General features: G+C 43.2%; 1 protein-coding gene across 2 annotated transcripts in view; it reads left to right on the forward strand.

The window, feature by feature from the left end:
* raf1 (Raf-1 proto-oncogene, serine/threonine kinase) overlaps positions 1 to 26,571 on the forward strand; it is a 76,657-nt gene that overhangs the window by 39,835 nt on the left and 10,251 nt on the right. For both annotated transcript variants that reach the window (XM_033037228.1, XM_033037227.1), the window contains exons 3-13: positions 5,948 to 6,054; positions 7,839 to 7,941; positions 8,038 to 8,186; positions 9,087 to 9,212; positions 9,307 to 9,460; positions 10,132 to 10,159; positions 11,470 to 11,597; positions 12,501 to 12,618; positions 20,123 to 20,207; positions 23,475 to 23,651; positions 25,745 to 25,791. In XM_033037228.1, the coding sequence (XP_032893119.1) occupies positions 5,948 to 6,054; positions 7,839 to 7,941; positions 8,038 to 8,186; positions 9,087 to 9,212; positions 9,307 to 9,460; positions 10,132 to 10,159; positions 11,470 to 11,597; positions 12,501 to 12,618; positions 20,123 to 20,207; positions 23,475 to 23,651; positions 25,745 to 25,791 (1,222 nt within the window). The remainder of the gene's footprint in view (positions 1 to 5,947; positions 6,055 to 7,838; positions 7,942 to 8,037; positions 8,187 to 9,086; positions 9,213 to 9,306; positions 9,461 to 10,131; positions 10,160 to 11,469; positions 11,598 to 12,500; positions 12,619 to 20,122; positions 20,208 to 23,474; positions 23,652 to 25,744; positions 25,792 to 26,571) is intronic.

The following is a 26,571-nucleotide window of genomic DNA, read 5'->3' on the forward strand; positions in this document are numbered from 1 at the left end:
ACCATGACACCCAGATCTCGCTGCATCTCCCCTTTTCCTAATCGGCCACCATTTAGATAATAGTCTGCTTTCCTGTTTTTGCCACCAAAATGGATAACCTCACATTTATCCACATTATACTGCATCTGCCAAACATTTGCCCACTCACCCAGCCTATCCAAGTCACCTTGCAGTCTCCTAGCATCCTCCTCACAGCTAACACTGCCCCCCAGCTTAGTGTCATCCGCAAACTTGGAGATATTGCCTTCAATTCCCTCATCCAGATCATTAATATATATTGTAAATAGCTGGGGTCCCAGCACTGAGCCTTGCGGTACCCCACTAGTCACTGCCCGCCATTGTGAAAAGGACCTGTTTACTCCTACTCTTTGCTTCCTGTTTGCCAGCCAGTTCTCTATCCACATCAATACTGAACCCCCAATGCCGTGTGCTTTAAGTTTGTATACTAATCTCTTATGTGGGACCTTGTCGAAAGCCTTCTGGAAGTCTAGATACACCACATCCACTGGTTCTCCCCTATCCACGCTACTAGTTACATCCTCGAAAATTTTTATAAGATTCGTCAGACATGATTTACCTTTCGTAAATCCATGCTGACTTTGTCCAATGATTTCACCACTTTCCAAATGTGCTGCTATCCCATCTTTAATAACTGACTCTAGCAGTTTCCCCACTACCGATGTTAGACTAACTGGTCTGTAATTCCCCGTTTTCTCTCTCCCTCCCTTCTTAAAAAGTGGGGTTACGTTTGCTACCCGCCAATCCTCAGGAACTACTCCAGAATCTAAAGAGTTTTGAAAGATTATCACCAATGCATCCACTATTTCTGGAGCTACTTCCTTAAGTACTCTGGGATGCAGCCTATCTGGCCCTGGGGATTTATCGGCCTTTAATCCATTCAATTTACCCAACACCACTTCCCGACTAACCTGGATTTCACTCAATTCTTCCAACTCCTTTGACCCGCGGTCCCCTGCTATTTCCGGCAGATTATTTATGTCTTCCTTAGTGAAGACGGAACCAAAGTAGTTATTCAATTGATCCGCCATATCCTTGTTCCCCATGATCAACTCACCTGTTTCTGACTGCAAGGGACCTACATTTGTTTTAACTAATCTCTTTCTTTTCACATATCTATAAAAACTTTTGCAGTCAGTTTTTATGTTCCCTGCCAGTTTTCTTTCATAATCTATTTTTCCTTTCCTAATTAAGCCCTTTGTCCTCCTCTGCTGGTCTCTGAATTTCTCCCAGTCCTCTGGTATGCTGCTTTTTCTGGCTAATTTGTACGCATCATCCTTCGCTTTGATACTATCCCTGATTTCCCTTGTTATCCACGGATGCACTACCTTCCCTGATTTATTCTTTTGCCAAACTGGGATGAACAATTTTTGTTGTTCATCCATGCAGTCTTTAAATGTCTTCCATTGCATATCCACCGTCAACCCTTTTAGAATTAATTGCCAGTCAATCTTGGCCAATTCACGTCTCATACCCTCAAAGTTACCTTTCTTTAAGTTCAGAACCATTGTTTCTGAATTAACAATGTCACTCTCCATCCTAATGAAGAACTCAACCATATTATGGTCACTCTTGCCCAAGGGGGCACGTACAACAAGACTGCTAACTAACCCTTCCTCATTACTCAATACCCAGTCTAAAATAGCCTGCTCTCTCGTTGGTTCCTCTACATGTTGATTTAGATAACTATCCCGCATACATTCCAAGAAATCCTCTTCCTCAGCACCCCTGCCAATTTGATTCACCCAATCTATATGTAGATTGAAGTCACCCATTATAACTGTTTTGCCTTTGTCGCACGCATTTCTAATTTCCTGTTTGATACCATCTCCAACTTCACTACTACTGTTAGGTTGCCTGTACACAACACCCACCAGCGTTTTCTGCCCCTTAGTGTTTCGCAGCTCTACCCATATCAATTCCACATCCTCCAAGCGAATGTCCTTCCTTTCCATTGCGTTAATCTCCTCTCTAACCAGCAACGCTACCCCACCTCCTTTTCCTTTCTCTCTATCCCTCCTGAATATTGAATATCCCTGGATGTTCAGCTCCCAGCCTTGGTCACCCTGGAGCCATGTCTCCGTGATCCCAACTATATCATAATCATTAATGGCTATCTGCACATTCAATTCATCCACCTTATTACGAATACTCCTTGCATTGAGACACAAAGCCTTCAGGCTTGTTTTTACAACGCTCTTACCCCTTATACAATTATGTTGAAAAGTGGCCCTATTTGATTTTTGCCCTGGTTTTGTCTGCCTGCCACTTTTACTTTTCACCTTGCTACCTATTGCTTCTACCCTCATTTTACACCCCCCTGCCTCTCTGCTCTTGTACCCATCCCCCTGCCACATTAGTTTAAATCCTCCCCGACAGCACTAGCAAACACTCCCCCAAGGACATTGGTTCCATTCCAGCCCAGGTGCAGACCGTCCTGTTTGTACTGGTCCCACCTCCCCCAGAACTGGTTCCAATGCCCTAAAAATTTGAATCCCTCCCCCTTGCACCATTTTTCAAGCCACGTATTCATCTGCAATATCCTCCTATTTCTACTCTGACTGGCCCGTGGTACTGGTAGTAATCCAGAGATTATTACCTTTGAGGTCCTACTTTTAAGTTTATCTCCTAGCTCCCTAAATTCACCTTGTAGGACCTCATCCCTTTTTTTACCTAAATCGTTGGTGCCAATATGCACCACGACAACTGGCTGTTCACCCTCCCCCTCCAGAATGTTCTGCAGCCATTCAGTGACATCCCTGACCCTTGCACCAGGGAGGCAACATACCATCCTGGAGCCTCGTATGTGGCCGCAGAAACGCCTATCTATTCCCCTGACAATTGAATCCCCTATTACTATTGCCCTTCCACTCTTTCCCCCCCCCCCCCCCTCATGTGCCGCAGAGCCACCCATGGTGCCATGACCAATTTTATCCCTCGTTATCCTTTTGCTATTAATGTAGCTGTAGAAACCCTTTGGATTTACTTTCACCTTACTTGCCAAAGTAACCTCATATCTTCTTTTAGCTTTTTTAATTTCTTACCAGAAGAGAGGGGGGGGGGAAAACTGCTCGTTTTGCATGACATCACACGCTATACCCGAAAGAGTAAAAACCAAAATGCTAAAGTTTTGAATGTAAATGTACCACTGATTATGTGATCATTGAAAGCTTTGAAGGTAGGTATAAGAAATAATTACACTGCTAAGCTATTTTTGTTCTCTGGCAAAGGAAGATTCACACTTTGAAAGAGAAAGTTGAGAAGTTTCAATTTGAATGAGAAGTAAACCAGCATTGTGATAATGTTGAATTTTCATTTAATGTCAGTAGTTGTGCCAACGATCAGATATTCATCATTGACTTACTTACTTTATTTTTTCAGTGAGGAATCCAAAAAGATTATAGGTGGCAGTCATGCCTTCTTAAAACAGCATAGCTGTTGCTTTCATTAATTCATCATGGCAAAGGTCCAATTAATCTAATTCGCCATTTAATTGTCTTCCTTTGATCATCAATGAGGAAAAAAACCCTTCCCGGTACAGAATAGTGGCACAGTGGTAGACAATAGACAATTGGTGCAGGATTCGGCCATTCGCCCTTCGAGCTAGCACCACCATTCACTGTGATCAAGGCTGATCATCCACAATCAGTACCCCATTCCTGCCTTCTCCCCATATTCCCTGACTCCGATATCTTTAAGAGCCCTGTCTAGCTCTCTCTTGAAAGTATCCAGAGAACCGGCCTCCACCACCCTCTGAGGCAGAGAATGCCACAGATTCACAACCCTCTGTGTGAAAATGTTTTTCCTCATCTCTGTTCTAAATGGCTTACCTCTTATTCTTAAACTGTGGCCCCTGCTTCTGGACTCCACCAACATCAGGAACATGTTTCCTAGCTCTAGCGTGTCCAAACCCTTAATAATCTTATATGTTTCAATAAGATACCCTCTCATCCTTCTAAATTCCAGAGTATACAAGCCCAGCCGCTCCATTCTATCAACATATGACAGTCCGGCCATCCTGGGAATAAACCTTATGAACCTACGCTGCACTCCCTCAATAGCAAGAATGTCCTTCCTCAAATTTGGAGACCAAAACTGCACACAATGCTCCAGGTGTGGTCTCACAAGGGCCCTGTACAACTGCAGAAGAACCTCTTTGCTCCTATACTCCTCCTCTTGTTATGGCCAACATGCCATTTGCTTTCTTCACCGCCTGCTGTACTTGCATGCTTACTTTCAGTGACTGATGAACAAGGGCCTCCAGATCTCGTAGTACTTCCCCTTTTCCCAACTTGTCACCATTCAGATAATAATCTGCCTTCCTGTTTTTGCCACCAAAGTGGTTAACCTCACATTTATCCACATTAAACTGCATCTGCCATGCATCTGCCCACTTACCCAATTTGTCCATGTCACCCTGCATCCTCATAGCATCCTCCTCACAGTTGACACTGCCACCCAACTTTGTGTCATCTGCAAATTTGCTAATGTTACTTTGAATCCCTTCATCTAAATCATTGATATATATTGTAAATAACTGCGGTCCTACTCAAAAATATGGTCTGAATTTGTGGTCAGCGATCATGTTCAACTTGAAGAAATTTGGTCTAAAAAAAAAGCTGTTTTTCCAAACTTGGTGTTTGCTAGGTTGTCACGAAGGAATCCTGGGTGCTAACATCAAGCCAAAGGTCTAACCAACCAGCAAATCGTATTAAAGATCTTCATGAAGTGGGGACCAGGGAAGACCAAGCACAATTTCTAGCTCATGTTTTTAACATTTAATAGAGTATTAAATAGGATTGTAAAACACTGCAGATGCTGGGTCTGAAATAAAAGCAGAAAGTGTTGTGAATACTCTGTTTCAGTTTAGTTTATTGTCACGTGTACAAGCTTTTGTTGCATGCTATCCAGTCACTCACCATCAATACTCAGCAGGTCAGGCAGCTTCTGTAGAGGGAGAAACCATGATGACCTATGTCCAATCACCCAGACTGCTGAAGATAGTTATTAAGTCAAGCAGCATCAGTGGATGGTTATTGATCAAAATATTAACTTTTTTCCATTCTCAGCGAATGGTGTATATCATTCGTATAGAATCAGTTTTTTTTTTTGGCCGGCCAGTTTGCCAAGCAGTGATGATAGCTGAGTAAGTCATTTGAAAACCTGGAGGGTGTAAAGTAGCAAAGCTATTTTGTAGTTACTTGAAAATGTCATCAATTCAATTAATTTATTTTGTTTGTGGTGGAGAAGACTGCAAGTCAGCACAGCTTGGGGAGGAAGGCAGCATCACTGACAGCAACTTGGGACTTCAGTGTCAGATTTAACTTGTCCCCTCTCCAACCGTTATAATCATCCTTTTACCTTTATACAGTGGAACGGACGTGACGACAAACAGGGACTTGTTGAAACTCTTTGCAACCCAGATTCTGTTTTCTTTTTTTTTCTAGTTTTGTGTTTTCCTTTTTTCTCTTTTTTTCTTTTTCTCTTTTTGTTTTTTTTATATATGTTTTCTTTTAAACACTTAACTATATTTACATAGAGACCGGGAGGTCTATATTCATTGTGTATTTTGACACTGGACTCATATTTAGGTTATACCTGTTATTAATGTAATCCTGATCCCTATGTATCAATATCATTGTTATGTTTATCATTATTCTTTTTTGTTGTTTTTGTTTTTGTTTTTGTGGGGAAAAAAACCTAATAAAGATTTTAAAAGAAAAAAGAAAAGAAAAATTTAACATGCGGAAATGCTGCATACTAACCTTGTCGTGATCGTATCGGGTTCTCCACCACCATCTGATTTAATATAAATGACTTAGCCAAGCTTTAAGTGGAAATTATACTTTAAAAGCACATAACAAAACTTGGTATTTGAGTGCAGAACTATGCGTATCTGACCGGTTACGTTTCCTATGTCTTGCTACAGGTGAACGTGCGATCAGGTATGACTGTACACGACAGTCTCAAGAAGGCTTTGAAAGTCCGAGGTCTTCAGCCAGATTGCTGTGTGGTCTTCAGGCTACCACGAGGATGGTAAGAACCTCTATGTAGGAAGAAAACCGAAGATAGACACAAAAAGACACAAAAAGCTGGAGTGACTCAGCGGGACAGACAGCATCTCTGGAGAAAAGGAATAGATAATGTTTCAGGTCGAGACCCTTCTTCTGATACAAATTTCGCCAAGGTGATTCACAGGAAAACCTTCACAGTAGAGTAGTATCTTCACAGCCACCTCCACAATCCTCAAATAGGATACCAAAGGTTTTGCCTCTGGTGAAATGTCGTCGGCCCATATGAAGATTAGTCTTCAGTGCACGGCAATGAAGCTCATGCCACATGGGATTAGCTGAACTGTGTGGAAATCAGACAGTTCAACCTGATGTTGTATACAGTGGTGACTGTACTGCTCAACAGAATCAATCTGCTCCATAAATACTGAACATCAGGCATTTCCCAGTGAAAGGAATGTATTGCTGGAAGGGAGACATGTGGTGTAGGAGGGAACTGCAGATGCTGGTTTACACCGAAGATGGACACAAAATGCAGGAGGAACTCAGCGAGTCAGGCAGCATCTCTGGATAGAAGGAATGGGTGACGTTTTGGGTCGAGACCCTTGTTCAGACTGAATCAGGGCAGAGGGAGTCTAGAGATATGGGAGGGTAGATGTGAAAAGAACAGATTAGAGCTGTCTCTGTCTCTCTCTGTCTCTCTATCTCTCTATCTCTCTGTCTCTGTCTCTCTCTCTGTCTCTCTCTCTGTCTGTCTGTCTCTCTCTGTCTCTCTCTGTCTCTCTCTGTCTCTCTCTGTCTCTCTCTGTCTCTCTCTGTCTCTCTCTGTCTCTCTCTGTCTCTCTCTCTGTCTCTCTCTCTGTCTCTCTCTCTGTCTCTCTCTCTCTGTCTCTCTCTCTCTGTCTCTCTCTCTCTGTCTCTCTCTCTCGGTCTCTCTCTCTCTGTCTCTCTCTCTCTGTCTCTCTCTCTCTGTCTCTCTCTCTCTGTCTCTCTCTCTCTGTGTCTCTCTCTCTCTCTCCTGTCTCTCTCTCCTGTCTCTCTCTCTCTGTCTCTCTCTCTCTGTCTCTCTCTCTCTGTCTCTCTCTCTCTGTCTCTCTCTCTCTGTCTCTCTCTCTCTGTCTCTCTCTCTCTGTCTCTCTCTCTCTGTCTCTCTCTCTCTGTCTCTCTCTCTCTGTCTCTCTCTCTCTGTCTCTCTCTCTCTGTCTCTCTCTCTGTCTCTCTCTCTGTCTCTCTCTCTGTCTCTCTCTCTGTCTCTCTCTCTGTCTCTCTCTCTGTCTCTCTCTCTGTCTCTCTCTCTGTCTCTCTCTCTGTCTCTCTCTCTGTCTCTCTCTCTGTCTCTGTATCTCTCTGTATCTCTCTCTCTCTCTCTGTCTCTCTGTCTCTCTGTCTCTCTGTCTCTCTGTCTCTCTCTGTCTCTGTCTGTCTCTGTCTGTCTGTCTCTGTCTGTCTCTGTCTCTGTCTGTCTCTCTCTCTCTCTCTCTTTCTCTTTCTCTCTTTCTTTCTTTTTCTCTCGCTTTCTCTCTCTCTCTTTCTCTTTCTCTTTCTCTCTCTCTTCCTCTCTCTCTCTTCCTCTCTCTCTCTTCCTCTGTGTTTCCTCCTGCTCTCCAGCTCTACAATCTTTCATTTCTTTGTTCTATATCCCCCGTTTCCCTTTCATTGATCTGTGTATGGCTGGAGATGGCATGTTTCCACTAAACATTATTGCAGTTTTGGCCTGTGGTCAACTATGTTGCTATTGCCGTTTTAGAAAAATAACTTTGAAGTTTTAAACGTTTGCACACTTGTGTTAATATCTCGTTCTATCTGTAGCCCAAAGTACCGTATTGATTGGACCACAGATGCGACCTCCTTGATTGGTGAAGAGTTGCTGGTCGAGGTCCTGGATCATCTCCCGTTGACCACTCATAACTTTGTAAGCAACTTGCCTTTCATCAGGAATGTAAATGGTACATTAACTCCGTGCATTTCCTGCTGTAAACCTTGATTGTGCTGTCTGTCTTATTCAAAGGTTCGGAAAACCTTTTTGAAGCTGGCATTCTGTGACATCTGCCAGAAGTTCCTGTTGAATGGGTTTCGGTGCCAGACCTGTGGTTACAAGTTCCATGAGCACTGTAGCACCAAGATCCCCACCATGTGCATCGACTGGAATAACGTCAGGTACGTCTGAAAACCTTTAGAATATGCCTTTAATCGATAACCCTTCTCAAGTGAACTAGATCACCAGGGTGTTTCTACATTATCGTCCTGATTACCAGGCTCGTGCCTCCGTTCTTCCAGGCCTAGTATAAAGTGCGAATATAGATTCTCATTTTGAACTCCTGCCTTCAAAGAGGTTCGCTGATTGGGTAGCAGTGCAAAGTAGACGGAAGGAACTGCAGATAGGAAACTTGAGCAAAAAAAATGCAAAGTACTATAGTAACTCAGTGGGTCAGGCAGTATCTCTGAAGGACATTGCCCGGGGACATTTCGGGTCTGGAGCCTTCTTCAGTCTGACTCTCCATGTCCTCCAGAGATGCTGAATGTCTGAAGAAGGGTCTCGACCTGAAACAACATCTATTCCTTTTCTCCAGAGATGCTGTCTGCCCCGCTGAGTTACTCCAGCTTTTTGTGTCTATCTTCATCCAGAGATGTTGCTTGACTTGTTGAGTTACTCTAGCTCTTTGTGCTCTTTATATAGCATTGAAAATGTACTCCATCATTTGGTATAGGAGCAGAATTAGGCCATTCGGCTCACCAACTCTGCCATTCAATCATGGCTGATCTATCTTTCCCTCTGTCTGAGGTCTGGGTTCTCAGGGACATTGCGCATCATCTGAGCTGATTTTATTCATGGCTTGAGGTACTTTGTTCAGCTGTTTAATGAAGGCTGTTAATCTTACAACAACTTCCCTGAATTGAAATATGTTGTAATTCATTTGGTGAAAACAGGTTGCATTCTCCAAAAAAGAATTGATTATTTGTAATGTTTGAGGATATTTTTAGTAGCATTATAACATTTCAATGAATTCCCAGAATATTCTGATTGCTGGCTCATTTCTTTTTTCTGTTTTGTGTTAGAGCCTATCAAGCTGGCACGCCGTACTCCAGGCTGTTCTCATCCTCGAATAGTGATGGCGTTGTGCCATCTATTACTCAGATGACTACACGCCGGGTTCGTGAGTCCCTTTCACGCCTTCCTGAAAGGTGAGTTGGAAGCATAGAACAACAAATAGTTTCCACAGCTGTCTCTCAACTGATTTGATGGTGATGTCTCGTTTTTTTCCCCTCTACTTTTCAGCTTGCAGTATCGGTATTCCAGTTCCCATGCCTTCAACTGCCCTCTGCCTTTCTCATCTACAGAAGGACTGCTCTGCCAGAGGCAAAGGTCCTCATCCACTCCCAATGTCCATATGTCCAGCACCAACATGCCGATAGATAACAGTATTATTGAGGTAAAATGCTGCTTGTGCTTGGAAACTTCAAGGCATCAATATCTGCCTAACCACATGATTGTGGCTAGGTATTGGGAAAGTGCAGCCTTTGTTTAGATAACATTCATATCCATTTTGCATAATGACCAATATTTTTAGTGATTGAATAGTGAAAACGAGGTCTGGTTGCACTTTGACGTTGGGCCCAAAATGCTGGAGTAACTCAGCGGACAGGCAGCGTCTGTGGATAGAAGGAATGGGTGACGTTTCACGTCGAGACCCTTCTTCTCCCGTTCCTTCCCTCCAGAGATGCTGCCTATTCAGTTGTGTTACTCCAGCATTTGAGTCTATCTTCGGTGTAAACCAGCATCTGTAGTTCCTTCCTACACACTCTGAACATCATTGAATATGTAGTTTTAACATGCTTCATAGTTTCACAATGCTAATGCATCAGTTCAGAACTTATTGGTGGTATTTTCATCTTGAGCGGCAATAACCACAATCAAGCATCAACTTGGAGGAGCGTAGGTTTGACAGGCATTGCTTTAAAATTCTTAAGATGACTGTGGCAGCCAGCTTTGATTTGGCGTATTTAAGCCAAGAATGTCAATTTACTAATTCAACATCTGCTAGGACTTGAAATAAATGCATCTGTGGCAATAGATATTCAGAAACAATATTTTCTTTTGCAGGATGCAATAAGAAGTCATACTCCAAGAAGTAAGTTGATTATTGTTTGCTATTCATGATGATGTGCATGCCGATTTCCTGCAAGGTTTCAGGGCCATTATGCAACTTGTTGTTGGGAGGCAAGACACACATATGTTTTCGTTTCCATGTACTGTTCCTGTGGGAAAGCATCACATAATATGGCAGCTTTTTTACATCATTGTGGTGTTTTTGGGCTGTTAATAGATATACCATTCTCGTTTAATATTAAATAATTCATAACACTTATTTAAGATGAATGAATGAATACTTTATTGATGCATGTGACAGGTCACAGCAAAGTGCTTTGTTTTGCTTACCCAAGGTATGCAAAGAGTTACCACATAAAGGACACCGATAAAGTTAAAGTATCCCGCGCCAGATCCTCCTTTGTTCTCCCACCCCCCCTCCTTCACTGTGGTCCCCCCTCCCCCCCCACGCCGGGTCCTCAGTTGTAACTGTTCACTGGTTACAATTTGATCTTCAGATAGAATGGAAGTTGTCGAGAGTTTCTATTTTCCTATTTTGTATCTGCACACAATAGCTGCAACTACGCTCCTGGCTTATCTGTAGAGTGTGGAGGCAGAATGCCAATGACCAAGGCTTAAGAACTTCCATAGCTCTGTTGCAGTGCAAGTCAATGTTAAACAGGCAGCTTGCCCGTGCAGAATGTCCGAGCTTCTTTGTGCTCCCCTGATAGACGCCACTCCACTGCATTAAGTCCAGGGTTATTTGGATTGGAGTAACGCAAGCTCTGCTGCACATTCACATGCCCATTGCCACTGGCAGACAAGTTTCAGTGTGATCCCTACATGGATTTTTCCAAGGCAATTGTAAATGCGCATTGAGGGGTGGGGGGGAAACCTCATTGAAATTTACCAAATAGCGAAAGGCCTGGATAGAGTGGATGTGGAGAGGATGTTTCCACTAAGACCAGAAGTCACAGCCTCAGAATTAAAGTTTGTTCTTTTTTGGAAGGAGATGAGGAGGAAATTCTTTTGTCAGAGGGTGGTGAATCTGTGGAATTCTTTGCCACAGAAGGGTGTGGAGGCCAAGTCAATGGATATTTTTTTAAGGCAGAGACAGATAGATTCTCGGTTAGTACAGGTGTCAAGTATTATGGGCAGAAGGCAAGAGAATGGGGTTAGGAGGGAGAGATAGATCAGCCACGATTGAATGGCAGTCGACTTGATGGGCCTTTTGCTTTTGACCTTGCGACCTATAAATTTTCAGTGCAAATACAAAATAATTTCAGTGCCAGTGAAAAATTGAAATAAAATATTAAGCCCAGCTATAACATTAAACCACATGTTTTTCTCCAGCTCCTTCATCAACAATGTCCAATAGTCCACCCAGCCTCAGCCCAACACGCGATTCTAAACAAAAGTCTCCCGTTCAGACGCACAGAGACAGAAGACCATCAGCAACATCTGAAGGAACAAAGAAAATAGTAAGTGCAAGAAAACGGATGTGGCCAAAATATTATTGTATATAGAACTATATGAAGAGTCTGCGTAGACACAAAGGAATGGGTCACATTTCGGGTTGAGACCCTTCTTCATACTGAGAGTCAGGGGAGAGGGAGGTACATAGATAAGGAAGTGTATATCCTGTTCCTTATCTATACTCTTCCTTATCTCTATACCTCCCTCTCCCCTGACATCAGTCTGAAGAAGTGTCTCGACCCGAAATGTGACCCATTCCTTCTCTCCAGAGATGCTGCCTGCCAGGCCGAGTTACTCCAGCATTTTGCGTCTATCTTCGATTTAAACCAGCATCTGCAGTTCTTTCCTGCGCATTAAGAGTCTGCATTCCACTTTCTTAAACCAGTTCAAGGTTGACAATGGCTCCGCTTGAATATTTGTAGCCAGACATATATGTAAATCAATTAGCAGCATCAAGCACAGCACAGAGCATTGATTCTGTGATTCTTAGTTTAGTTTAGAGATACAGACTCTTCGGCCCACTGGGTCTGCGCCGAACAGCGATCTCCGCACATTAACACTATCCTACACCCACTAGGGATAATTTTTACATTTACCAAGCCTGCCAGCGTTTAGCTGCCAGCGTTATTAGTCCTTTACAAAACGGGGAGAACGTACACATTTTGTATTGACAGCGCCCATAGTCGGCATCCAACCCAGGTCTCTGGTGCTGAAAGCGCTGTAAGGCAGCAACTCTACCACTGTGCCATCGTGCTGCCCTTAATAAAGTTGAATTAATAAAGTGATAAATGAAACATATTTATGAGGTAAATTTGAAGGTTAACTGATCAACATTTCACAGTGAATATTTGTTGCACCTTTTACCATAATTTACAGAGTTGATTTGAACACTACATTATATGTTACAGCGACCTCGAATTCAACGCGACTCCAATTACTACTGGGAAATAAAAGGGGAGGAAGTTGTATTATTGAAGAGAATTGGCACTGGATCTTTTGGAACAGTATTTAAAGGAAAATGGCATGGTAAGAATCCGATCATCTTTCCATGTGCAATTGTCAATTAATTGTAGTGCAATTATTTGATTAATTTGGTATCATTGGTAACAGATCAATTATTATCCCCAGTCAAACTGCTGGACAATCTTGCCTTGTGATTAAGTGTTGGAACTCTGGTTTTCAGAGATTTGTTTACGTGTCAAGAAATATACCTATTTGATCTATAGTTCTATAGCTTTTTCAAGGTAAAAGATTTATTTTGCACATAATGTAGCCTTTTTGTTTCACTTTCTGTTATGTTATGTTATGTTATGTTATGTTATGTGAATGATATTTTAGGGAACTAAATCATTCCCCAATGTTGTACATTGAGAACTCTTGGATCAGATGGGGCACAGTCACATGCTGAACACAGGCTGTTTTTGCCCAACAAAGTACCTCAGTCCCAACTTTGTAAACCTTTCACTGTACAGCAGCAGAGTTGCTCATGTTTTCTTCCATAGGCCAGCCTCTGAGTTAGGTAGATATATTTATGAGAGGCCTATGAAGGGTGAACAGGAAGGAAATATTTTCCTTGGCAGTGTGGTTGATAACTAGGGAATGTAGATTTAATTGGTGGTAGGATTAGAGGTTTCTTGAGGGAGAAAAAAGATCAAGGCTAAGCATGGTTTTGTAACTCACTGCCTAGAATTGTGGGGCAGTAGAAGAACCCTTTTGCTTTGTGTTTAAAGACAGTGCTTTTAAGGATGAATATCTGAAGAGTTGCGATCTAGAGGGCTGTGGACTGAGACCAGAGAAATAATGTAAGGAAGCCTAAATGGTTTCCTTCTGCGCAGAAAATGTATGTGATTGGCAAGGCTGGGTGCCATAAATTGTTGAATTGAATTGAATACATGTGACAAGTCACAGCAACATTATTTGCTTGCATACCTTGCCAGGGTATGCAAATAGTTGCCCACAAAGTTACAAATCCCCACTTTCAGCAGTTCCCCCCCCCCCCCCCCCCCCCCCCCCCCCCCCCACGTCGGGTCCTACTTTGTTCCTGCGCTCGGCTTCCACATGTTCCATTCTCATCTGTCGGTCCATGAGTTCGGACATATCCAACACATTATATTGTCCTATAATGTTGCTGCTGCCTCCGTGTCTTCGCCATTTCTCTCTGTAGGAAAGAAGGGAAAGTGGAAGGTGTGACCTATCGCGGTGCATATCCATAGCATCCCATTACCTGCAATGGCAGATCAGATCTGGGAATAAGAGTGACAAAAAAACACTTTTTAAAGCAACAGATTACCTAAACTCCAAAACTGAATCTTAAAATCGATTTAAATGAGAATTTTGAACTCTTAAGATACATTTAAACGAGACTTTTCCTCAGGGAAAGTTGGAACTATTTGGTGCAGTGCTTGGTTGCAATCTGTACGTTATGTGTATGAGATAGATCTATCAGCTATATGTTATGATCCTGGATGAAATATAATTGTTTGCATAACTCCACATGCACCCTGTCTTATGCCATTCACATTCCCCATTGGCTTGTACGATTTGAAATCTAAAGCTCCTACGTTCAAATGTAAATTAATATTTTGGCATTTTACAGAGGGGTTACAAAGCCAGTTTTTTAACATTCAGCTCAATTCCCTTCTGAAAGTTTAATAAATAAACAGCTACCCACAGTGGCCGTTCACACAGAGCCTTGCCTGTGGTTTACTGGAGAGAATATGGCTTGGAATGGCAGCACTGACCACATTGGGTGGGTGTTGAGATTGTGGGTGGATTGGCCTGCCTCCTGACTTGATGATAACGCATGGTTTGTTTAGTCTGATTAGCTGAGGAAGTTTGCAAAACTGCTGTAACAGAGTAGAGCAATTTTGAATTACGCACAGGCTTACTTCGAAGTGAAAATGAAAAATGGTTCCAGAGTTAGATTTGCGTTCATGTTCATTCCAGTATTGCAGCTTTACAGTCTAGTTTGGAGATACTGCGAGGGAACAGGCCCTTTGGCCCACCGAGTCTGCTCCGACCAGCGACCCCCACACATTAACGCTATCCTACACACACCAAGCTAATTAACCAACATACCTGGGCGTCTGGAATGTGAGAGGAGAAAGTACAAACTCCATACAGACAGCACCCGTAGTTGGGATCGAACTCTGGTGTCCGGCGCTGTAAGGCAGCAACTCGACCGCTGCGCCACCGTGCCGCTCTCTGGAGTTTGGAATGGCTTAAAAGTTTGTACCAACTCACAAGATATGCACTGGAACTTTCATGAAGCTACCCAGAATTAATCTGCCTAACTTTTGGCCATAGACTTGTATCTTAATTTGCTTTCCATACAGATTGCTTCTGTTACTTCCCATGATAAAGCATTGCTGGCTGCAACAATAGCGCACATTTCCTATGCAAAATTTCTGTTTAGATCTGCAGAATTTTAAAATGGCAACCCCTCATCACTGGCTCCACTCATACAGGGCAAAGTCATTCTATCAATCGTTGCATCATTTTAAATGCCAACTTTGTCTTCTCTGCTTCATTGTAAATCATTCTATTATACAATACAATACGGTTTTACTCGTCACATTGCACATAAAGTGCAAGTGAAATGAATATCACACATCTTTTAACCTCGTTGCATGTAGAACAAGTCCTTCATTTGCAGATTTTCTCTCTGGTACCAAACTTTCTCGGGTGTGTGTTTTCAATTTATGAAGCTATTTATTGCTATAATGAATGCTCTGCACATGGGAATACATTTACAAAAATGCCCAGAATTCGCTTAGCTAAGCATTTTTTTTCAATCACAAAATTTTGCTGCTCAACACATTTTCCAGAAATCCATCTCTATCTTAAATTGAGGATTGAGTGTTTCCCAAAAAGCAATGTTTGTTACTCACTTGCTGAGAGGTAGGCTGGCCCAGTGAAGCAAAGTAATTTGTGTTTGTGGCATTCAGTCGTGTACCCAGGGTGCTTTCACCCCTTTGCTTCTCTGGCGCAGCAAATGCAGAGCAAATGTGGCGAGTCTGAGAGTGTGTCTGGATGACGGGTGGTGAATGGCAGCAAGACCTGGAGTTGTGGGGAGGAGGGAGAGCTGGCACGCTGACACAGCGGTACAGTTGTGTCCTTCGGCAAGACACTTCACCCACCTTTGCCTGTGTGTGAATGTGTGTGAGTGATTGGTGGTGGTCGGAGGGGCCGTAGGCGCAGATTGGCAACCACGCTTCCGTCAGTCTGCCCCAGGGCAGCTGTGGCTACAGAAGTAGCTTACCACCACCGAGTGTGACTGAGGAGTGAATGAATAATGCGATGTAAAGCGCCTTGAGTATTAGAAAGGCACTATATAAATCCCATCCATTATTATTATTACAGTTGCTGCCTTACAGCACCAGAGATCCAGGTTCGATTGTGACGACGGGTGCTGTTTGTACAGAGTCAGCACGTTCTCCCCGTGACCTGCGTGGGTTTTCTCCGACACTCCAAAGGCGCAAGGTTTTTGGGTTAATTGGATTGGATTGGTGTAATTGCAAATTGTCCCCAGAGTGTGTAGGATAGTGTTAGCGTGCGGGGATCGCTTGTCGGAACGGACTAGATGGACTGAAGGACCTGTGTCTGCACTGTACCTCTATTGGAGGTGCTGAGGTTGAGGTAATTGTGGAGGAGTCTGGCAAGGATGAGCTGCTGAGAGTCATGGAGATCGGGAGGTGAGGTTGCCAGTCGGAGGGTTAGGCTTGCCAGTAAGTAGTTTGCAGTTGTCAGGAGCTGGTTGTTGTCTGTGGGATTGGTGGCTGAGAGTGTGTCTGTGGGCGGGTGGTGCTGGGTCTGGTTGCCGAGTGGGTGGGGAATATCTGGTCATAGTCGCATCGCTGGGGTTGTGGGGGCTTGGCAACGATGGAGACGACCCAATTATATACAATAAGAATGGATAATACTGGAAGTAACCAGCAGTATGGTGGAGAGAGAAACAAAGTCAATGTTTGAGATTGATTAGCTATGACTGAGTGATCTTTCTAACGTAAAGCCATTGATCTGAAAAGCTAAGCTTTTCTATATTCGGAGATGCTGGCTGGTAAACTGAGCTTTTCCAGCATATTTTTCATCTGTTTCAGCCAGGCAGTTCCTGCAGAGCCCTGTTTTAGGATGAAGGGGTTACCCACTTAGGTAATGTTGCCCACATCAGCCAGAGTCCTCTCCAAGCATTTGTGTCATTTTCAGCTGCATGCGTTCTGTTTGCAGACACAGTGGGAAATTATGGAAGTGACATCAGTGGTGTCCTGCAATATTCCATGATCCTTGGTGCTCCAAAGTGGGATTGTTGTAGAACTTGCAGGAAGCCCCTAATTTGTAATTTGTATCGGGAAATCCAAAGCTTCACCCACGTTTAGACACAGTGCTGGAGTAACTCAGCGGGTCAGGCAGCATCTCTAGAAAACATGGATTGGTGACGTTTCAGCTTGGGATCCTTCTTTAGACTGATTGTTTCAACACTTCAAGCAACAGTCTTTGACCGATGCATTGCCTTGTGTTGATTTTTATTTTGCCTCTCTTCTCTGTGCCTCCATTTCTAAAACTCTGTAGGCGACATGGCATTCAATGTCGTTGTGTATCTACTTCACAACAACAGAGCAACAGCATGGCCACTTGACCTCCAATGGGGAAAAGAATGCACGCTTGGGGGATGTTTCTACATCATGTCTTCCAATATCATAGTGTCAAGCAGGTGTCAAATAAATATCATGCGGGGCTGATAAGAAAAACCCTATTGACATAAGGAAATAAAATAACAAGATAAGTCTCAAGTTCACAATGATTTGGAAGTCTTTCAACTTTTTTAAAAGTACAAGTTCACCCTATCCAAAAAAAACCAGGGAAACAAAGGTTTTGAAAAAAAAACTATATTAGCAAACCATTTAAAAGGTCTTGCTTGGATGACAAGTGGATGTAATTTAAAATATTTCAAAGTTCTCTCTTAGGATCTAGGCATCACAGGCGAGACCAGCACAGAGAAGGTGGCGGTGAGCTACTTATCTAGTCTGGACCTTCTTTGGCAGGGAGTCCAAGATTTGGTCACTGATGAAGGGCTGGCGTTATACTTCCGCAAGTCAGGATGGTGTGTGACCTGGAGGGGACTTTCGGGTGTGGTGCTTCTGTGCACCTATGGCCTTTGTTCTTCCTGGCGATGGAGGTCTTGAGTTCGGGAGGTGATATTGGAGTAACCTGGATGAGTAATCCAGGTGCATTTTGTTACACACTGCAGCCACAGTGAGGCAGTAATGAAGGAAATGAACATTCAGGGCAGTTACTTCACCATAATCAAGGGTCGCAGGCATTTGCTTAAGAATATAAAAAAATATAACCAGTTATAGGACATTTGGCCCCTCACCTCCACTTTCCCATTAAATAACTTCATGGGATTTTTTAAATCTTAGCATTACATTCCTATATTAAGATGTGAATAACTTAATATCTAAAATTACTGATCTGTTGAACATGTATGACTGAGCTTCCACAGCCTCCTTGGGTAGGGAATTCCAAAGGTTTATGACATCCAGATGAAGAAATTGCTGTTCATCTCAGTCTTAAATGAGCTTATTTTCTGACTCTGATCAATGATTCTAGACGACCCATCCATGGGAAACATTTATTGAATGTACTCTGTTGAGCTCTACAAGGATGTTGTATGTTTCAGTGAGATCACCCGTCATTCTTTTAAACTCTAGAGAATAAAGGCCTGGTCTGTTCAATCTCCTCTGCAGCTCAGGAAACAATTTGTTGAAACGTTTTTGCAACTCATCCTGTTGCACGAAGGAGCTCTCGGTGGAGAAAACCAGAACTGTACACCAGATTCCAGTTGTGGTCTCGCCCCCTGTCCCTGTAGAGAAAGGCAAGGAACATATTCAATATGGAGGAAAACATTCTGCTGCCTCCTCAGACGTGGCACAGAAACTTCACACAAGTTCCCCCCCCCCACAACCACTGGGCAGTTAGCCCAAGTCTGCACTCCTTTACTGAACTCCATGTTCACTTGCATGGTTATGTCAAACCACTGACAGAAACCTACTAGTGCAGTGTCCAAATATACAAGAACAGCAATCCTGTAGCTGTTGTTATTTTCACAGACTAATGACTGTAAACCCTGGTAGTTTTACCATTTTACATTGCCTGGTCAATACAGCTCTTCCTTTCAGTCATCAGCATGTTTTGCTGAGGCCATTTTTAATTATTATTATTATAATTAAAGAAAAATATATTTGTATTTGACCAAAGTCTGTTTTCTGTGCGTACGAAGTGAAAAGCAAACTCGATTGTTCATAATGTATCCCAGGGGAAATGGGCAACTCTGTCCTTGAAACCTTTAGTTATTGTCGATCTGGCACAGTCTATACTGCGGCAGTCCAAAGGCTAAAGAGCTCGAGGTTGGTCTGACTTTGATGATCTGCTCATGTAACTCAAGGGAGATAAAACAGAGGAGCATCTGGAAAGCACTAAGAAGATCTATTTTTAAAAAGTTTTCCTATCCTTTAAGATTCAAATGATAGGATAGTTGGAACAAAATGATTAAAGATTATATTTCACATTCTTTCCTTATGTTGCATAAAGCTTAACACACCCGTGCCCATATTTCTGATTTGTATTTTTCTTTAGCTTAGCTTAGAGATGCTGCACAGAAACAGGTTATTCGGCCCACCGTGTCCGCGCTGACCAGCGATCCCCTCACACTGACTCTATCCTACACACACTAGGGACAATTTTTCATTCATACCCAAGCCAATTACGCCAAAACCTGTACGTCTTTGGAGTGTGGGAGGAAACCGGAACTCCTGCGGAAAACCCGTGCAGGTCATAGGGAGACTGTACAAACTACGTGCAGACAGCATCCATAGTCAGGATCAAACCCAGGTCTCTGGCGCTGCAAGGCAGCAACTGTACCGCTGAGCCATCGTGCCATCCCAGTCCTTGTTAACCTGTGTTTGGGTTGAGAAGAAAATCTAAAGTCCAAAGATTTAAAAATCAACAACCATTTCTCCAGTTAAAAATTCTAAAAACATTTTTCATCATAGAAGTTAAAGAATTTAAAGGAGATTTTAATAACAAGTTAATTGTCTGAAGTGACTTGTGGTGAGGTTAGTTCATATCGTCATTCCTGCATTGGTTTTGCACTGTGATTCCAGTTAATGATTTCATTGCTTAGGAAAGTAGTATTCTTTCTGATCATTTTATAATGTGTGTGGCTGGACTAGGTAGAATATTAATAACCTGAGACCAAACAACTTGGTTATCCCCAGTAATAGTTTTATACCAACAGTCAAAGCAGTAGCTGCCTGGTCAGAGTATTAAACATCATGAGCACATGATGCGAAACAGGTCAGAAGCGTTAGGAGGAACGTACAGATGTGATATGTTGATGGAGAATATTTCATGGGCTACTGCACGCTAGGGTTGGGAATGAAATTAAAATCATAAGTCACGGGTTATGGCAGGCTGATCAATTGTTCATTCATTTAACTGATTAGATATCTTCTCATCTTGGGCATTACAGGTGATGTAGCTGTGAAGATTCTAAGGGTGACTGATCCAACACCAGAACAACTCCAGGCTTTTCGCAATGAAGTCCAGGTCCTAAGGTAGGAAAAAGTAGATGTTTCGTGCTTGGGTCTTGGCCAATATTACATTGAAGTAATACTCCAGAAATGAAGACTACTTTGTTATTTTATATTTGGGAGATATTGTCCTTGAGTGGTTTCCCTTTCACTAGTACAAGAAGTCACTCAGTTCCACTCATGGTTAATTGTTCAAATCTTGAATGATAGGTAAGGAATAGTTGGAAAATTGCATGGGGTATATTGATTCATATATCTTGGCAAGATGATTCTGAAACGGGTTAGACCAGTGGTGGGGAACCTTTTCATGTTGGAATGCCGCATCAAGTTAGCTGTAATCTAACAAGGCCGCATCCAAGAAATTTCAATTAGATATACTTCAAAATGTACATTATTTTGTTAAAATAGCCCTCATGACTTACTAATGTTTTAATTGTGGCCGTCAGTCGGGGAGGATTATTTTGTTGAATCTTCTTTTACTCTTTGGTATTTTAAATACGTTCATTTTAAGATTAAAATAAAATAATAAAAGACGAACAATAACATATTAATAAAAATAAAAGGATTTGATCTACAAAATTTGGATTTATCCAAAAGGCCGCACTTAATAGCCTAGGCCGCAGGTTCCCCACCCCTGGGTTAGATTCTTGCCTTTAGTAGTGGGGCAACGGCAGTGAGGAGGAGTCAACCAGATTGCCTCAAACCACAATCACAATGAAAAGTAGCATTTACATCAAGCCTTGAACATAGTAAAACAATCCCAAACACTTCAAAGACGTGATTAATTTGACAGTAAGGCATATAAGGCTGTGGTAAACAGCTAACCAAAAGCTTGGTCAAAGAGATTGGGTTTTAATTAACATCCAGAAAGAGACAAAAGGATTTCTTCCAAGTTTAATGTCTAGACATCTGACGGTATGGAGTGAGGAAATATGCATAAACGGTCAGAATTGGAGGAACATTTTAAGCTGTGGTAAAGTGCAAGGCTAAAGAACCAACTGTGAGAGTTTTTCCATGTTATATGTTCTCCCATCACCATTTCACAACTGTGGTGCTCAGATATCACACATCATATAATACTGGAGGATCGAGAGACTGCAGATGCTATTTGTTGGAGTCCAGAAATGTTTTCGTTCCACCCGCAGATGCAGCCTGACCAGCTGTTTTAATTGTGGCCGTCAGTCGGGGAGGATTATTTTGTTGAATCTTCTTTTACTCTTTGGTATTTTAAATACGTTCATTTTAAGATTAAAATAAAATAATAAAAGACGAACAGATTGGATGCTGACTAATTGTGGCCTGACTTGTACAGTATAGGACCAGGACCTGAGAAGCACTGATGTACTGAGAGACCTTGGGATGCGTGGTCATAGATTCCTGAAAATGGTGACACAGGTGGTTAGGGTAGTGAAGGTGGTATCTAGCTTGGTTGTCTTCATTGATAGAGGTGTTGACTATAAATCTTGGGACATCATGTTGCAGTTGTACAAGACGTTGGTCGGCCACACTTGGAATATTGTGTGCAGTTTTGGCCATGACACCACTGGAAAGGATAAACTCGCACTAGAAAGAGTGCAGAAGAGTTTCACTAGAATGTGGCCCAGAATGGAGGACTTTAGAAGCAAGGCGGGATTGGATCAGCTGGGATTGTTCTCAATGGAACGCAGGAGGCAGAGGGGTGCACTAACAAAACATTATAAGATTACGAGGACCTCCAAAAGGAGCGAGTCAGTTATTTTCACAAGGTTGGGGAGTTGAAAACTTGAGGGGGTTTTATGGTGAGACGGAAATATTTAAAGATCTGTGGGATAGATCTTTTACACAGAATGTAGTGGGTACATGAAACAAACTGCCAGAGAGGGTGTAGAGACAAGCTCAATCACAGCATTTAAACACGTTTTTTGGATAGGTTTGGGGATAGGAATTAATACAATACGATTTATTTGTTATCATTTGAACCTCATTGAGGTTCAACCTCATTGAGGTTCAAACAAAATTTGGTTTCTGCAGATACACACAAGAAAAAGAACCAAGACACAACACAATTTACACAAACATCCATCACAGTGAATCTCCTCCTCACTGTGAAGGAAGGCAAAGTCTTCTCTCTCCCCTGCACTCCTCGTTCTCCTCCCGATGTCAGAGTCAAAGCCCCCGGCGGGCGATGGTAAGTGTCCCGCGGCCATTAAAGTCGCGCCGGGCGATGCAAGGCCGTGCTCCGGGTCTTCGTGTTGGAGCCCCCCGGCGGGCGCTGGCAAGTCCCACGGCCGTTAAAGCCGCGCCGGGCGATATAAGGTCCTGCTCCAGGTCATCCTCAACCCCGCAACTCGGGCGGGAGAAGTCGCTGTTGCGGAAGCCCCGAAAAGCGGTCTCCCACCAGGGACCCGCGGGCTCCCGGTGTCACTGTCCACCAGACCTGCAGTTGGAGCCTCCGAATCTCCGGGGTCGGGCCACAGCAGCTTGCCACCACAGCTCCTCCCGCTCCGAACTCGGCCGAACTAAGTCTGCAGGCTCCACGACTGGAGTCCCAGGTCGTTCCGGTTGGAGGCCGCTCCATGGTGCTAGGCCCCAACGACAACGGAGACCCGACAAAGAAAAGGTCGGGTTCTCCGTACAGGGAAAAGATTTAAAAGTTTCCTCCACCCCCGCCCCCCACACACATACTCAGTTAAAAAAAAACACTAGAACTACATTCAAACGAGACAAAAAATAAATAAATAAAAGACAGACGGACTGCAGAGGCCGCTGTGACGTGAGTCGTGCTGCCCACCCGAAATGGAGGAATATAGGCCAGTTATAATTAAAATGAGGTTGCCGGTGAGAAAGGGCAGAAGAAAGATTGGCCAGGGTGCGACTCGCATGAGATTATGCTGCTGGCCTTGCCGAGACATGGTGCGGTATAAATTGAGTCAATGGAAGGGAGGTTGGTTTGTGTGATGGTCTGGGCTGTGTCCACAATTCGCTGCAATTTTTTGTGGTCTTGGATGGAGCTGTTCCCAAACTAAGCTGTGATGCATCCTGATAAAATGCTTCCTACGGCGCATTTGTGGAAGTTGGAGAGAGTTGTAAGGTGACATGCCGATCTTCCTAATCCTTCTAAGGAAGTAGAGGTGTTGGTGTGCTTTCATGGTCGTTGCTTCAATATGGGTGGTCCAGGAGAAGTTGTTGGTTATATTGACTCCTAGGAATTTGAAGTTTTCAACCATCTCTACTTCGGCACCGTCAATACAAACTGGGGAATGTGTACCGCTCCGCTTTCTGAAGTCGATCACCATCTCCTTTGTCTTGCAGGAAAACACGGCACGTAAATATTTTGCTATTTATGGGCTACATGACGAAGTTTAACCTGGCCATTGTCACCCAGTGGTGTGAAGGCAGCAGCCTCTACCAACACTTGCATGTCCAGGAAGTCAAGCTGGAGATGTTTCAACTGATCGACATTGCTCGACAGGGAGCCCAAGGAATGGAGTGAGTGTTGCGTCGTAAACTCACTACTGCATTTCAGTGACGACTTTGGATCTGAGTAGAGTTTGTTGTGGTGGAAGAAAATATAGTGCTAGAAACTCTTAAAAGTTCAGACAGCAACTATGGAAAGAGAAACAGTTCATATTGAAAACCCATTGTCAGACATGATAGGGAAGAGAAAACAATTTGCAGAAGGGATAGACAGGATGAAGGGAATGTCTCCAAGATGAGGCCAGGGTTGGTACGATATAAACCATTATCTGGTTGATCGGTTAATGTGGGAAGTTGTGGTGAGAAGCTGGTTAAAGGAAGGTAAAATGACATGAGGTGGACAAGAATGCTGGAGAAACTCAGCGGGTGAGGCAGCATCTATGGAGCAAGGAAATATGCATCGTTTCAGGTCCAGACCCTTCTTCAGATATGAGATGAGCACAGTTAGAGAGAGACAAAACAAACATTGCACAATGCAGAGATGTACATTCACAGCTGGTCAGGCTATGCTAATGAGAAGTAAAAGTGAGCCCAAATCATGGATGTACTGGCTGGTTGTGAAACAGATTGTGGTAAATATGTTAGTTGAAGCTTGTAAAATTCAACATTAATCATAAAAAGTTTTTTCATTTTTATTTTTGCTAGCAGATTGAAGACTATACTTTATAATGTGACTTGCATTATGGTGCCTGCTGCACAGATCCCAGTCTAGAGGAACCTAGAAATGTCATACAGTGTGTGCCTGTGAATTCCTTGATCAGCTCCGTTGCATATTTTTTAGAGTCCAATTTATGTAACATGGAAGCAATCTGCTGGCTGAAGTGGAAAGTAGAGGGTTATTCTTGTCTTAGACTGAAGCGAGGAGTAGCTGGATAATATGTGGTGGTGTCAGGTTAACATACTGGATCCATATATGTCTCAGGATTATATTTTGTGGCTTTTATGAGAATCTCTCATGCAGAAGAAACTCCTAGAGGCAGTGAGTGAATATAGGAGGTGATGAGGCAGGGGATGAGAAGGTGATGCCACAATTCCAGAAGTCCAGGGCAGCACGGTGGCGCAGCGGTAGAGTTGCTGCCTCATAGCGCTTGCAGCGCCGGAGACCCTGGTTCAGTCCTGACTACGGGTGCTGTCTGTGCAGAGTTTGTACGTTCCGGTGACCTACATGGGTTTTCTCAGAGATCTTCGGTTTCCTCCCACACTCCAAAGATGTTCACGTTTGTAGATTAATTGGCTTGGTATAAATGTAAAGTTGGCCCCAGTGTGTGTCGGATAGTGTTAGTGTGCGGGATCACTGACCAGGGAGATTACTTGTGTTGCATAGAATGATGGTGGCCACAGATTCTTGATCGCTATTGAATAAAGTTCAGTGAGCTGGCCAGAGCATATGAGAAAATATCTGGCCTGCTCTCTTTGGACTGGCATAGTCTGCACTGCTGTAACTATAACATGAAAGACAAATATGGGTTTGGCTTAATTTGGAAAGAAAACAAAAGGGAGATAGGTACACAAAAATGCTGGAGAAACTCAGCGGGTGCAGCAGCATCTATGGAGCGAAGGAAATAGGCAACGTTGCCTATCTCCTTCGCTCCACAGATGCTGCTGCACCCGCTGAGTTTCTCCAGCATTTTTGTGTACCTTCTATTTTCCAGCATCTGCAGTTCCTTCTTAAACAAAAGGGAGATAGATTACTGTTTAGTTAGTTTAGAGATACAGCACAGAAGCAGGCCCATTGGCCCACCGAGTCCACGCCGACCAGCGATCCCCATTCATTAACGCTATCCTACACACACTAGGGACAATTTACATTTATACCAGGCCAATTAACCTACAAACCTGTATGTCTTTGGAGTGTGGGAGGAAACCGAAGATCTCGGAGAAAACCCATGTGGTCACGGGGAGAACGTACAAACTCTGTACAGACAGCACCCGTAGTTGGGATCAAACCTGGGTCTCTGGTGCTGTAAGCATTGTAAGGCAACAACTCTACCGCTGTGCCACCGTGCCACCCACCCTGGCCCATACTGGTCAGAAGTATCATCAGAATTGAACAGAATAACCTGATTCTCGTTTGCATTTTGTTTCTTCCCCCCCCCCCCCCACAGTTACTTACATGCAAAGAACATCATCCACAGAGACATGAAGTCAAACAGTATCCTTTTTATTTGATCATTAACCTTTGACACATCCTATCTGCTCAAGTTCAAACAAATGCCTCAAAACTCATTGGCCGGCGGTTCATTCTACAGCAAGACAATGATCCCAAACATACTGCTGAAGCAACAAAGAAGTTTTCAAAGCTAAAAAATGGTCAATTCTTGAGTGGCCAAGTCAATCACCTGATCTGAACCCATTTGAGCATGCCTTTCATATGCTGAAGAGAAAACTGAAGGGGACTAGCCCCTAAAACAAGCATAAGCTAAAGATGGCTGCAATACAGTCCTGGCAGAGCATCACCAGAGAAGACACCTGGAGTATTGTGTACAGTTTTGGTCTCTTAATCTGAGGAAAGAGATTCTTGCCATAGAGGGAGTACAGAGAAGGTTCACCAGACTGATTCCTGGGATGTCAGGACTTTCATATGAAGAAAGACTGGATAGACTCGGCTTGTACTCGCTAGAATTTAGAAGATTGAGGGGGGATCTTATCGAAACTTACAAAATTCTTAAGGGGTTGGACAGGCTAGATGCAGGAAGATTGTTCCTGATGTTGGGGAAGTCCAGAACAAGGGGTCACAGTTTAAGGATAAGGGGGAAGACTTTTAGGAACGAGATGAGAAAAACCTTTTTCACACAGAGAGTGGTGAATCTGTGGAATTCTCTGCCACAGAAGGTAGTTGAGGCCAGTTCATTGGCTATATTTAAGAGGGAGTTAGATGTGGCCCTTGTGGCTAAAGGGATCAGGGGGTATGGAGAGAAGGCAGGTACAGGAT

Source organism: Amblyraja radiata, chromosome 18 (assembly GCF_010909765.2).
Source record: "Amblyraja radiata isolate CabotCenter1 chromosome 18, sAmbRad1.1.pri, whole genome shotgun sequence".
NCBI classification, from domain to species: Eukaryota; Metazoa; Chordata; class Chondrichthyes; order Rajiformes; family Rajidae; genus Amblyraja; species Amblyraja radiata.